The following is a 13,247-nucleotide window of genomic DNA, read 5'->3' as shown; positions in this document are numbered from 1 at the left end:
CTCTCAGTCTAAGGACCAGTTGCCTGGGAGTGTTGAGTTTGGTATAGCGTGGCCAAAAAAGCACAACGAGAAAAATGATGATTCGAGGCCTGAGTCTATAATCTAAGACTGATTATCTTCAATGAGAAAATAATTACCAGGTGCTTGACCAAACTCCAAATGGTGAAAGGTTTAATGAAAAAGGAATATTTTTTTCCTTTTATCCTGTCCCAGCACATAGGAAGCAAAGGGGAAACATGTTAGTAAAACACACAAACTCTGTTGTCGACCAGCTGGGTATTGGGAACTCACTGGTGCAAGCAGTCGAATCAAATGACGTGGGTGGATTATTTCCTGACTGCAAAAATATTCTGCAGCAATAATACACCCTCACGATTCTGAGTGTAAGATGATCTCTTGCGGGTGCCGGGCAGGACCTTCACCTCTTTTCTGGTGCAAATTATGGTCTTGTTCCACCAAGACTCTTTGGAATCTGTGTGCCACGTCCTGTCCTGAGCAGCTCCCCATCAGCTCCCTGAAATACTAAGAGAGAAGATTGATAAATTATTTGCAAAGTGTTTTGAGAAAATAAACTGGCAGTCACCGCAGACAGACTTATTGTGAGGTGTTGTTGATTAGTTACGGGATTGTTTGCTCTGAAGCCAAGTGTTGGACTATAAGAATTTTACCAGAAGTCTTATATAAACAACCTGTTTCTTGAAATCCTGAGGCTCTTCCTACTTTGGACTGGTTATAGATGTTCATAGATGTTCTTAGATGCACTTGGTAAGCTTTTTCTTTTAAATGATTACAACTTTTTGATAGTGAAATATTAGGTTTTGCCAACAGAAATCATCTTTCTTCTGAGAAAATCATCTTTCTTCTTCTGTCAACATAATTTAAAAACAACCCAAAAGAGTGAGTTAGCAAAAACTCAACCTTTTTTGTTAGAGATAATTTTTAAATCTAGACTCTTATCTTGAGGTGATATTGATATGGCTGAGATAATTAAGCCTTATCCTCACCAGGCAGGGCTGTTTGAAGAAGCATTAGGACAGGTACAATGACATGTTCATCGGGAGTAGCAGTCTGACTGATTCTCTCTGTTCAAGTTTGCGAACATGCCTCACCTTTGTGTCTTGACAATTCTGGGAATGGAGCTGATGACATGGTTCAGCCCTGTTTTTCAGGATCCAGCCCCAGGTTGAAAAAGTATTTTGAAAAGTAAACCCAAGAGCTTGCTAAGCATTACAGTTTGATTAGGGAGCATGTGAAGAGCTGCATTACTGGCGGGGCTTTTTTGCAGTTTGGCTAGTTTCCATGGATGCTAATGTTGAGCAGTGGCTGACACTGCCTCTTGCAAACGAGTCATCTGACAAACATCAGAAAGCAGTTAGGGACACAGGTCTCACTGCTGTCCAGCAGAAATTTTAGGAAAAACACCTGAATTTTGTAGAACTCCTTGCCGACTGCAGCTTGCTGACTGATTAAAAGCGATGTCTTTTCCTTGGCAGTGATCTGAACAATAAATTATACACCCTATCTTCCATCCTTCGACAAACACTGAAATAACTAATAATATTGTCGTTGCTCTCAATGTTTCCATTTTTCTGTGTTACTGGGCTGTTGAGAAGATGCAGTCTGTTTACTTATATCGGAGATCGTATGGCCTAGGCCTGGTAATATTTGATTCATGATAGGAATTGAGCCATCAGTATTTGTCATCAGGAGACTAGAGTCTTGGTTTGGATTATGGATTGCTGCTTGCCTGCTTGAGGCATGTGTGGGCTTTGTATAACTTACACCTACAGATGCTCGAGTCTAGATCTTGAGGAGGTAGAAGTTTCTTATATTTAAGGAACGTTATTCACTATTCCTCTCTGTTTGGGGTGATGGCAGTGTCAGTTCCCATCACGGAGGTCTGGGACAACTCAGCAGCCCAGGGCATGGGACTTTTACTAAATTTATTTTAAAAAAAAATAAAAAAACCCCACCAGCAGGTGGTCCATAATGTAAAGCCTACCTACAGTGAGGATGTCTGATCTCATTAATGGCACACAACGGGAATCGACGCTGCATGTCTCCTTCCCCGGCCGGCTCTTGTCAGGCTTGCTTGGTGGTCGTGGAGGCTTCGCGGTGCTATTCATCTGTTAAAATGAGCCTTGGCTGGTTTCAAAGCAGCATTTTGTCACGAATCGGTGAAAGTCCACGCTGAAAAGCTATGAAGAGTGTTATCCCAAAGTATGAAAAGCTGCATTATCCCGCTGTAATGTGAAAAGGAGGGAAGGAGGGGGGGGAAGTAACAATGGAAAAGGTTATATTTGCCTGAATTGTCCATGTTTCAGGGAAAGGCAAGTTTAACCTGCTGTAATGCAGGGTCACTTCCTGTTAGCAAAACCCCCTGAAGGGAGAGGGGGGGAACTGTAAAAAGATACTTTACAGTAGAACAATATACTTCTTTTACACGGAGATCAAGGATTCTTGAAAAGAAGGAGCTTTTGAAAACCTACCCCTGGTTTTACAGAGTATTTTTAACTCCTGCCATATCACATGGTTTTCACTAAGTCGTTATTTAAAAGTTGAACTGTTGTCTTTTTCTTTCTTGCACAGGACAAAAATGACTTTTCTCCGAATGTAATTACAATTTTGTTCCTTAACTTTTTCTCCTATAAGCAGTTGAACCTTTACAACTAGGATCTGCATTCACAGAATTTTATTACTGGAATCATTCAGCTTTCTGTTTCTTCGAGTTTTGCTCTCCTGTATCTCCCAAAGCATTACACTTGCATGTCTCCGTTCATTAGTTTTAAAGTCTTTCTTCAGCTGGGATAATAGAAAAAACATATATTGCTAGTCATCCAGTTGCAATTCTAGCTATTCTCAGAGGGGCATATACATTTCAAGTTTGGTGCGCGGGGATTTAGATACACAATCCCAGATAGTCTTAATGAGAGTAACAGTCCTAATTCCCCACACAGTATATTAAAAACGGATCCAGCATGTAGAGAGTGAAACTCTGATCTCACCTTTAAGTACCTTTGCCTTTTTCTTTTTTCTTTTTTTTTCTATTTTTTTTTTCTTTTTCTAAGTATTATTTGCATCTGCATTCATTAGTAGGATGGGGCAGTTGATCTTTGGAGCCCATGTCTGGCTGGTTTTGCTGTATCGTCCGGGGCATTGCCTGTGCCTGGGTGTACCTTTTCAGTCGAAAGGTTAGTTCAAGAGGGAGTTAGAGGAAAGAATTTACCAAATTGGCTCCGTTATTATTCTGATTGCCTTTGATGTTCGACAAGAACAAGGTGCACCTTTTCTTATTGCTTTAATTGACTACCAAAAAAAAAATCCCCACCATACTGTGAATCTAATCAGGATTGAGATTTAGTTACAATATCAGTAGAAGATCTAAGGAGGACATTTCTCATGCAGAAAGCATACAGTTTTTTATACCTGGATTTCATTAAAAGTCTTGCTTTTTAAAATTGTTTCTTAGCCTTCCTTTTGTTGTCGTAAAGTGCTAAGAAGCAGCCATCACCTTTTTCCAGTTTTAGACCCTGTTCGCAGTTTTGTTCATGCCTTTCTTTTTTTTCTTTCTTTCCAATCTACAGCTCTGGAGGGATTCCTCAGACCTTATGGCCAGAGTGCCATGGGCAGCATTTCTTTTAGCAGGAAAGGGGTGCAGTACAGCAGGGAAGGCTGCCTCTCCTTGCACTACGTGTAAAAAAAATTCCTGGTGCTTAATTCTCAGTTCTTGGGGGTTACTGTACTTATACTTGAGAGCCAATATCCACAGAGAGTTTGGTAATTAGGAGTAAATGGAATGTGAATACTCCAGGCAACTCTTCCTTCTTTTGCTCGGATCCAGATTCTAGGATGTTACAGATATGCGACTTAGAGGCAACTCGCTCCATTCTCCACCGTTTTATTCTGCTGCCTTGCACCTCCTGAAAATTTGTGCTGTATTTTCCGATACCAACGCCTGGTCATAACAAATAGCCTCTCCAGGGGGGACACCAGTGTTCTGAGAGGTCTGACAGTCTCCCTGAAGGAGCACTTTGGCTTCGCAACACACACATTTGTTGCACAAACCATTTCCTGATATGAAGACGAATTATCTCCTGCCTTGGATGAAAAGAAATTCTTTTCTCCTTTCTCCTTTCTTTTCTTCTCCTCTCTCCTTTCTGCTGGCAGGTAAACTATTTCAATTTGAAAGATCATTTAAAGAGATAATCTGTTTTCCATTCAAGTTCTTTCTGTGGCTTAGCTGCCCTCTTCTTTTTTTCACCCTGTATCCTTCCAGAATCTTGGCTACCTTTGTGAAAAGACTTCTTCTCTGTGGCTCTGCAGTTACTTAATGCTACCTGCTGCTTTCTTCATCTTCTCCTGCTGTGCTGCCTGTTTCTACCTGCTCCCACAAGCACACTTTGATGCCTGTGACCCCATTAATCTGTCTCAATGTTTTTTCCCCTCTATATGTCATAAAACATTTGTAGAAAAACAGTGTGTAACTGCTGGTATGGGATCTGTCAGGCAATGAGGGAACGGATCGATGTATATGCATGAGCGTACGTACAGAATTAGTCTATCCAGTTTGTTGAGTGTATTTGAATCAAAACTAATTTAATCGGAGAAGACAGCTAAGTTTTGACAAAAGATAAGGCAAATATTTGCAAAGTGTGAAAAGCAAAGAGAAAATTAAGTTATACCAGAGAGAAGAGGGAGAGTTTGGATGCTAGCCTAGAATCTGGGAGCTCTGCATGCACTTCCTTGCTTTGACCAGATTTTCTGCGTGGCTGTGAAATTGCTTAGGATGGAGTTCATCTCGATGCGTTTAATTAGGAAAAAGAGTGGGTTTTTTTCTGTCTATGCTGATCTTCAGGAATTGCTCTCTAGAAGATCCCCTGAGAAGCAGACTCCTTCCCCTCTATGGGCAGTTGCAGAAAGGAACTTAAGAGGTTAAAAGCTTTCTGATCTGCACGGTAAGGGAAAAACACTAAATGCTGTACCTTAATGCCTCTGATTTCTTCCAAAACACGGGATGATCAGAAAGAAAAACGAGCCTTTCAGATCACCAAAATGTGCAAGTGGAGATCATTTTGTGGCAAAGGGTCTATCTCATCTATTGTGAGCAGATTAAGGATCAGGAAAGCAAACTGAAAGCTTCCTGCACTGCACTGCGGGATCTAATTGTACTTAATGACTGTGAGATAAGAAGGTGTCTACCCTTTCTCATGGACTGGATCAATGGAGAAAAACACTGCTAATCTTCCCACTGTCCTCAGCCAAGAAAATGGAAAGAAGTGTTTAGAGAGGGGCAGCTGCTGAGAATGAGTCAGCAGAAAAAAAAATAATTGCTTTTAAAAAAATTTTTGTCCTGAAACGCCAGTCATTTATTAAATGTCTTGTGTCTACAATATAGAATGGGACCATCCTCGCCTGGTTCGTTTGGGTTTATGGTTTGGTCTGAAATCAGGTGGGTTTTTTCCCTTGTATTTTCCAAATCTCTCTGTCGGTCTCTTTCTTCAGAATTTTTTAATAACTGTCGATCATTGCCATCTACGTAAATCTTTAGGTCCTGGGTCAACCTGTGGCTAGGACTGCCGGTAGTTTGTGCACGTGACTAAAAACAAAATGCAGATTCATGCTGTGTGCGTGGTCATGTGGGTGCCTGCCTGCCTACCAGGGACACCTGCCACCTGGTTTAGAGGATTAGTTCCTATTTGCTACTTCTTTCTCCCACCCCTTGCTGATACTGACACCCTTTACATATTGTCCATAATTCTTTGGATTTAATTTCCTGTATTTTTTTTTTTGCTCCCTAGTCTATCTCATCTACCTTCAAAATTCTATCTAAAATGCATCTTGGAAAATGAATCACCAAATGTTTTGGGCTGGAAGGGACCTTAAAGGTCATCTCATTCCAACCCCCTGTCCCTGGCAGGGACACCTCCCACCAGCCCAGGTGGCTCCAAGCCCCATCCAACCTGGCCTTGGGCACTGCCAGGGAGGGGCCTGCCACAGCTTTTCTGGGCAACCTGTGCCAGTGCCTCACCACCCTCACAGTGAAGAATTTCTTCCTAATGTCTAATCTAAGTCTACTCTCTTTTGGTTTGAAAACATTAGCCGTTGTTCCATCACTTCACTCCCTGATGAAGTGTCCCTCCCCTTCTTTCCTGCAGCCCCTTCAGGCACTGAGAGGCCCCTATCAGGTCTCCCCAGAGTCTTCTCTTCTCCAGGCTGAACAACCCCAACTCTCTCAGCCTATTCTTGTAGTGGAGGTGCTCCAGCCCCTGATCATCGTTGTGGCCTCCTCTGGACCTTCTTGAGCAGGTCCATATCTTCTTTTGTTTGCTTATTTGCCCACATTCTCAGTTTTCTAGGGTTTTGCTGGGAGTAGCGGGGGTGAGCTTGAAACATCTTCCAAGGTCTGTATAGCACAGAGCTTACCTGGCTATCTCTGTCACTGCTGACATGGCAGAGTCCTGCAGCTCTACCTGCTGTGCAACATCCTTCTCACCAAAACAATTTCAGGAGAAAGAGTATCTTGTATAAATTGGACCTGGTTACTGCTGTGGCTTTGCCCAGAGGTAGAACAGGGCTCTAGAAGTGCTGGAGACTCGAGATGCTACTGAAGCAGCCACTTCACTAAAGAGAGGTGAAAAACCCTGATCCTGAAATCTCTTGGACCTGTTTTTATCGCAGCCATCGCTGGATCCATAACTGTAATTTTGATCAGGTTGAACTGATCTAAAATGTTCCTCTCAAGTGAGTAAGAGGTAAGACAAGGATGGATAGCCTGCCTTTTTGTCAGAGGTATCTTGATTCTTTACGCGCTGCCCATCAGAGGGTGTATGTATTATTCAGAATGGCAGTTTATTTTTACGAGAAGTATCCTCTGTGATTATTGCTGTCAGTAACATTTTGTTGCAGTACAGCCGCGTGGCAGTCAGGATCAAATTTGTATCAGTCAGAACTTTTAAAACATATGACTGCAGGAAATAGAAATCAAGAGGGCTGAGAAGAGAAACGTTCCCACGTTAAAGAATTTGGGGTTGTTGTTTTCTTTTTTGTTGTTTTGTTGTGTTTTTTTTTTCACAGGCACACAAATGCTGTTGGGAAGCAAGAGGAAGCAATGCACCACAGGCAGGAGCAGCACGATGGCCTCTGGCTCTCTCCCAGACACAGCATCCGGAAAGGCGATCGCCGCTGCTACGGATGGCTCCTTGATAAGGAGAGATCCCTCCAAATGCACCCCCAAATCCAAAGAGATCCAAGCACAGGGCACCCTGAAACCAAACACATCTGTCTCCAGTACCATGTGCAATAGAAAAGCTTTGTCGAGAATCCTCTCAGAAGAAAATATTCACAGGCAAAAACAGCTCCTAAAAAGTAAGGTACAAATCCTACCGTGGTCGTTAGGAATATGGTTTCAATAATAAGATGAGATCAGTCTCGAAGAAAAAAGTGAAATAATGGAAAGTCAGTCCATTTTTGTCCGGCTTTAAGTGTTCAGTATGAGTCATCTGGTGAGAGATCAATCAACTAATCTGACTGTATACATTGCTATGGTTAATAGAAAACAAGATTAACATGAGAGAGATGGGCTTACTTTGTAAGTAGATCCAGAAAATCTTGAAAAACCATTAAAATTGCAGAGTCAAGCAACCCCAGTCCAACCAAGACACACCAGAAGTGAGATTATTTTTACAACCTTGTTGTGATACCTTTCACTTCTGCAGTTTTGGGTTTCTGAAAAACAACAGCGTGAATTATGTAATTCACAAGCATAGCATGAAATACCTTACTGGGAGAGATTGTAATGAATTATTTAAAAAAAAAAGAAAAAAAAGAAAATATTAAAAGATTTAATGATTGATTAAAAGCCCAAGTTTTAGCAATTGGTTATCAATAAGGTTTCGGCACATAATATATAATTCCTTCTAGTTCAGCACCAGTTGGGATGTCGAACTTCCAAAGTTTATTCTCATAGCTAAAATGGAGACGACACAAGCAGCTGCCTTCCTGCATAAGGTGTTTTTGGAGAAGACAACTGAGATATACTATAGATTAAGTTGGCTTTAGTACAAATAGGTTCATGAGACGTTTCTTGCAGGAATACCTTAAAAATGCTATGATGGTCATAAGGCTTTTTTTTGTAGAGCGCCTTTCTTACAGGTTTTTTGTAGGCAGACAGGCAAAAACATTTTCATTATTGACTATAAACCTACAGAACGTAACGCCAGTGTAGTTGAAAGAAGCCTTCATTCTGCTTTCAGTGCCTGAAGTTAAATCAGTGCCATTTAAATTAACTGGAAGTGACTTAGTTTTACAAAAGTGAAGCATCCACTGAGATCTAGCAAAGATAAAGTTAACTGACACCTCCATAAACAAGTATTAAACAAGGACTTTCATTTAATGTTCACGGGTTTCAAGTTGTTTTCCAAAATGTTAACAAGAACAGGGTTAGGAAGGAAATGCAGTTCAGGCTTTTATAAGGCAAATGTACCCAACAGATCATTTTAGTATTTTTTTTTGTAAGTACAATATAATATGTACAATATGTCATAAAGAGGAAAATATTTTAAGTTTATTGTAACCAAAAATTGAAATAAAACAGTAATGGGCACTATTCCCAGATATTTAGTTCTAGAAATCAAATTATTTGGCAAGAAAGAAGTACTCCAGTGTGATTTTTCAAAATAGTTCATATGGAGCTCTTCTGAAGTCCCTTTGTTCTTTTGGGTTAACTCTGTCCTCTAAAGGAGAATCCTAGCGACTCTGATTTTTGAGCACGTAGCCTATTTTGGTCCTAATTTGTGCAGGGAGCATCAGTCACAGAGCGTTAAAACACAGTTATTAGTGTAGAAAATAATCTTTCTGTTCTCAATGGAGGACGTTGTGAATTGACAGCTTTCTTAAGAATATGCTGTAATGCACACTAACCTTTTGTTTTGGTTATTTTTGTTTGGGTTTTTTTGGTTTTGGCATTTTTTTTCTATGGAGTCATTCTACTGACTAATGAATATATCGAAATGCTAGGAAGTAAACCCTTATTATCAGCAAGAGAAAAAACAAGAATAGTGTTTATGAAAGCCTTGGTATAGTAAAAGAGAAATGATATGTGATTAAAATCTGTAACAATATGTTATTTCCTACAATATGCACAATAAATTGAAATGAACTCAAGCTGCACATTGCCACGTGACATCCTTTTGTTTTCTGTGGTGCAAGCGTGTTGCAGAAGCGTCTCGCTTTTGGGAAGCAAACACCAGCCAATGGAGCTGAGCCTCTGAGCAGTTTAATTACGCTTCGATGTGATGTCTGGCTTAATGTGAAAGAAACTCTGGGTGTCACAGGGCAGTGAGTAGCACCTATGATTAGATTTGATCTATTCTGCTTAATGGGCCCTATTAATAATACCTTGGCATTCTTATTTCAGAAATTGCCCTCTGTGTCTAATGAGGTGGAGAACCCAATAAAAAATTAACCATGCACTCTTAATGAACTTTAAAATCTCTCGAAGGTGATTTTGAATTCTGTGGTTCAAGTGACAAAAAGAAGGAGGGCGAGGAGGAGGACACGTGGGCGCGAGCCAGCAGGATAAGGCCATTCCTGCCAGATGCTTCTCGTGAGAACGACGACACTCGTGCCTGGCCCGAGAAAATTCCACCAGCCCTCCTGACGCTGCGGGTAAAATACCTTGTTTGTTGTTGTTAATACAGGGATTGATTATTTTTTTTTTTTTCTTCCCATGGGTGGTGTTTGCTTCTTGGCAAGCGGCTGAGGGTGTAAGTTTGCATTTCCTTGATTTTTCTCCTTTCTGATGAAGCTTGCATCAGCTTGGCTTTCTGGTTAGAAAAGCTCCCCATTCAAAGCCCCACCTGCCGTTCCTGTAGAGGAACTTGCTAAAAGTTTGGGGGTTTACAAATTTCCCAAAGACACTTAGGAAATAGAAGCTCAAAAATGCCAACTTCCCAAAAGTGCACGACATCCAGTAGGTGCAGACACGATCCCGGGTTGATACCAAGCCCCAGCAGCAGACAGACTTTGCTGCCTTCTCCTCCTTGCAGACCAGTCTCCTCTCCTGTCTTCTATCCTAAGACATTCCTAAATGTTGAACCAGACTTCGTCTGGAAAGCGTGTTCTTTCTGGATCCGCCATGAATAGATTTTCATGACAACCTAAATAAACAGGAAAGTTTGTGAACTGTCAGTGACGAGCTGCTTCAGCAATGGGGTGAGACAAGGAAATAGGCACAACATCAGGAACTTGGGTTTGGATAACTTATGGAAATATGTAATTCAATACTTTTTGGATACGTTTTCTGAAAGCTAGGAGGTGGGGTTTTTTCAGAAATTCTCCTTTGTCTGATCTGGAAATTTCACACCAAAGCAGCTTTCTAAATGAAAAGGAAGTAAAGACATACAGGGGGGGTGGTTTGCTAACATTTGCACAAACAAGCCATCATTTTCATGGATAATCTCTTACTGAACCCAGTTAAATGTATTTCATATTTTTTCCTTCTTTTTTTCTTTTTTAAACAAAGCTATTTCTCTGTTTGATTTAGGAAGCCCTAGAAATCCATAACCCTCAGTTCATCTCTCGTTCAAAAGAAAGGCTGAAAAGACTTGAAGATATGGTCCAGCTGAGGAAAGCCCAGCAGAACGACGCTCCTGCAAGCAACCAAGGAGCACTTCTTGATCGCAGGCTTTCCTCAGCATCCACCTCAAGCAAAAAAAGGCAATACACCATTCCTCACCCGCTCAGCGGTAAGTTGAGTTGTGGCCAGCAGTGGGTCTGTAGCTGTGGCAGTGCAAGACGTCTTCCTTGGGGACTTGTCATTGTCACAGGCAGTTGTGTTCTTCAGCATGATGCAAGCTGCTGCTAGCTGTAGAGGGAATAGTGATACGTAGCATTTCATACCTGTCACTGCTCACAGAAAGACCAGTTTGGGGAGAGAAGTGACAGGTGAAAGGACAGGTGGGATCTGAGAGCAGAAGTCCCAATCCAGTCTTCTCAGGAGCTTCAGGTGTGGTCTTGCCATTTGACTCGGGCAGCCCTTGGCAGTGAGCTGGCTGTGAAGGATCGCTTCTTTGCCCAGCAGCTGTGTGCAATGCTGCTAAATCAATACATCTAAAGTCTTTGATTTCCTAACTCAAGTTGATAAGGTTCTTCTATTACCCTACTGGTAAAAAGACTCAATATCCAGCAACTATAATGCTTCTCTCTTAGAAGCTCCCTCCCAGCTCCCTCCCAATAGCACCTCTGTAAACACTATCAATACATAAGACACTAAAAAAATTACTTTTGTGGTTTTTTTTTTCTTCTAATTGCTATCTAACTGTTACTTAATCCATTTGACTGAAGAAAAAGACTTATCTGATTGTTTAGCATTCCTCTTTAAGTTTCAGTTTTAAATCTGTGGTTATTTGAAGCCACATTATTCTACTGAAAAGTAAATCAATTGAAAGCATTAAGCAACTAGATGGGTCACCCTGGGGAAACACATGTATTTTTGCTCCCTGGGGAAGGAGGTTGGGTGCAGGAAAGGTGGGTGCCCATCTTGGGTCTCTTGGCATGCTTCAGATTGGAAAGTACCAATTTCTGTCACTACATCTCTGCCGTTACACAGTCTACTTTACATCAGATACCTCATGTATTATGCTAAATAAACATAAATAAACAAAACACCAAACATGAATTATATTTTAAGGAGTTGATAAAATTAATTCACTTCAATTACCCAAGTTAATTTACTTGAGTTCACATCTCTCAGGCCTCTGCAGTGTTGGGAGCTCTGCATCAGCACCAGCAACCCTCCCAGTAGGCAATGGCACAGGCCAGGAGTTTGTCATGTGTCTTAGAAGTGACAAACATCTCCCCCTTTCTTTGTTCATCTTTGGAAGCCACCTGAATCACCCTAAAAATACTTTTCAGAACAAAAAAATGAAAGGTTAAACTCATTTTTCCTTAAATTCTAATTAAAAATTCATATTTATGCTTGTTTAATGAGTAATAAAAGCATACTATTGAAATATATTCATTAATTATTCAAGCAAATTCCCTCTTTTAGTGGTTGGTTATAAAAGATAAATTTGTCTAAAGAGAGTCTTCGTTTTCTGTAACTCATCTGCCTTCATGTAGCCGCATGTAATTTTCTGTTTGTGAGATCTCAATATTTTTCATAATGACAGAAGTGTCACATATTTGATGTTCAGTGCCCATGATCTAGTTGAGAGGCATCCCTGCTCATGACAGGGAGGTTGGATTAGATGATCTCTAAGGTCCCTTCCAGCCTTGGCCATTCTACGATTCTATGATTTAAGCATAACTTTAATTAATATTAGCAACTCTAGATCCTCGATAAAGCACAACCGTGTAGGCTGCAGTTCAGAGGGCTGCGTGGGAGTGTACTGAGCATATTTAATTTGCTCTGTGTCCTGACAATTTATATTTTAGGACTTTTCCTGGTGGAGGCTGTTCTGCAGAAGGATTGGTATCTTTAATTAGTCCTGGAGTGAGGGATGCTCCCAGGCTTTCCTACTTGCAGCCCCTCTTGCAGAAGAGACAAGGGCTTCCCCATCATGCTCACCAGGTATCCTCGTCATGTCTCTGCTGGTGACATCCCCGTCCCACCATGGCCACAGCCTTCTCCTTCCCTTCTGCCAGCCCCCAAAGCTGGAAGGATGAGAAGTTATCGTTTGTTGCCATCATTATTCTGTATTCTCTGGAAAAAGCCATTTTAGCGTGTAAAATGTGCTTTTAAAGCAACGATGGACTTTGTGTCATGTTTTAGAAAACAAAAGTAAAACTAAAGGAAATGCAGCTATAGTCCAGGTACGGATGCAAGCCCAATTTCATTTACTGACATGGGAAGCGGGTGCTGAAGTGCCAGTGATTGAAGGATGCCATTTCTCTTTATAACCTGGTGAAGAGAGGCTGTGGGCACAAGCAGCAGTGTCACCACCTGTCTGTGCTCCCATATTTCAGCTGGATCTAGCAGGAGTTGCTTTTGCATTTTATTTTATTTTTTTAATTAGGATGCCCTCTCTGATTTTTTTTATATCCAGTCAAACAGCTGATCCAGCTCATCAAACAGCGTTATGATTGGGTGAAGGGGAGGCGAGAGGGAGGGTGGGAGACAGTGTGGGAGGACAGCATCATCCTCCCAGTTTTATGGGTGTAATGAGGCCGTGCCCTTCCCAAAGAGAGCTCCCAGACTGCTGGTGTACCGCACCCATGCATGGATGACACCAAAAGCTGCCCACCAG

General features: G+C 41.3%; 1 protein-coding gene across 1 annotated transcript in view; it reads left to right on the top strand.

Moving 5' to 3' along the window:
• The window catches only part of LOC104272499 (centrosomal protein C10orf90-like), a 65,498-nt gene that overhangs the window by 41,304 nt on the left and 10,947 nt on the right, over positions 1 to 13,247 (top strand). The window contains exons 4-6 of the mRNA XM_009867511.1: positions 7,075 to 7,365; positions 9,500 to 9,666; positions 10,544 to 10,745. Coding sequence (XP_009865813.1) covers positions 7,075 to 7,365; positions 9,500 to 9,666; positions 10,544 to 10,745 — 660 coding nt within the window. The remainder of the gene's footprint in view (positions 1 to 7,074; positions 7,366 to 9,499; positions 9,667 to 10,543; positions 10,746 to 13,247) is intronic.

The sequence above is a fragment of the Apaloderma vittatum genome, unplaced genomic scaffold (genome assembly GCF_000703405.1).
Source record: "Apaloderma vittatum isolate BGI_N311 unplaced genomic scaffold, ASM70340v1 scaffold12294, whole genome shotgun sequence".
NCBI classification, from domain to species: Eukaryota; Metazoa; Chordata; class Aves; order Trogoniformes; family Trogonidae; genus Apaloderma; species Apaloderma vittatum.
This window is presented reverse-complemented; position numbering and strand designations above follow the sequence as displayed.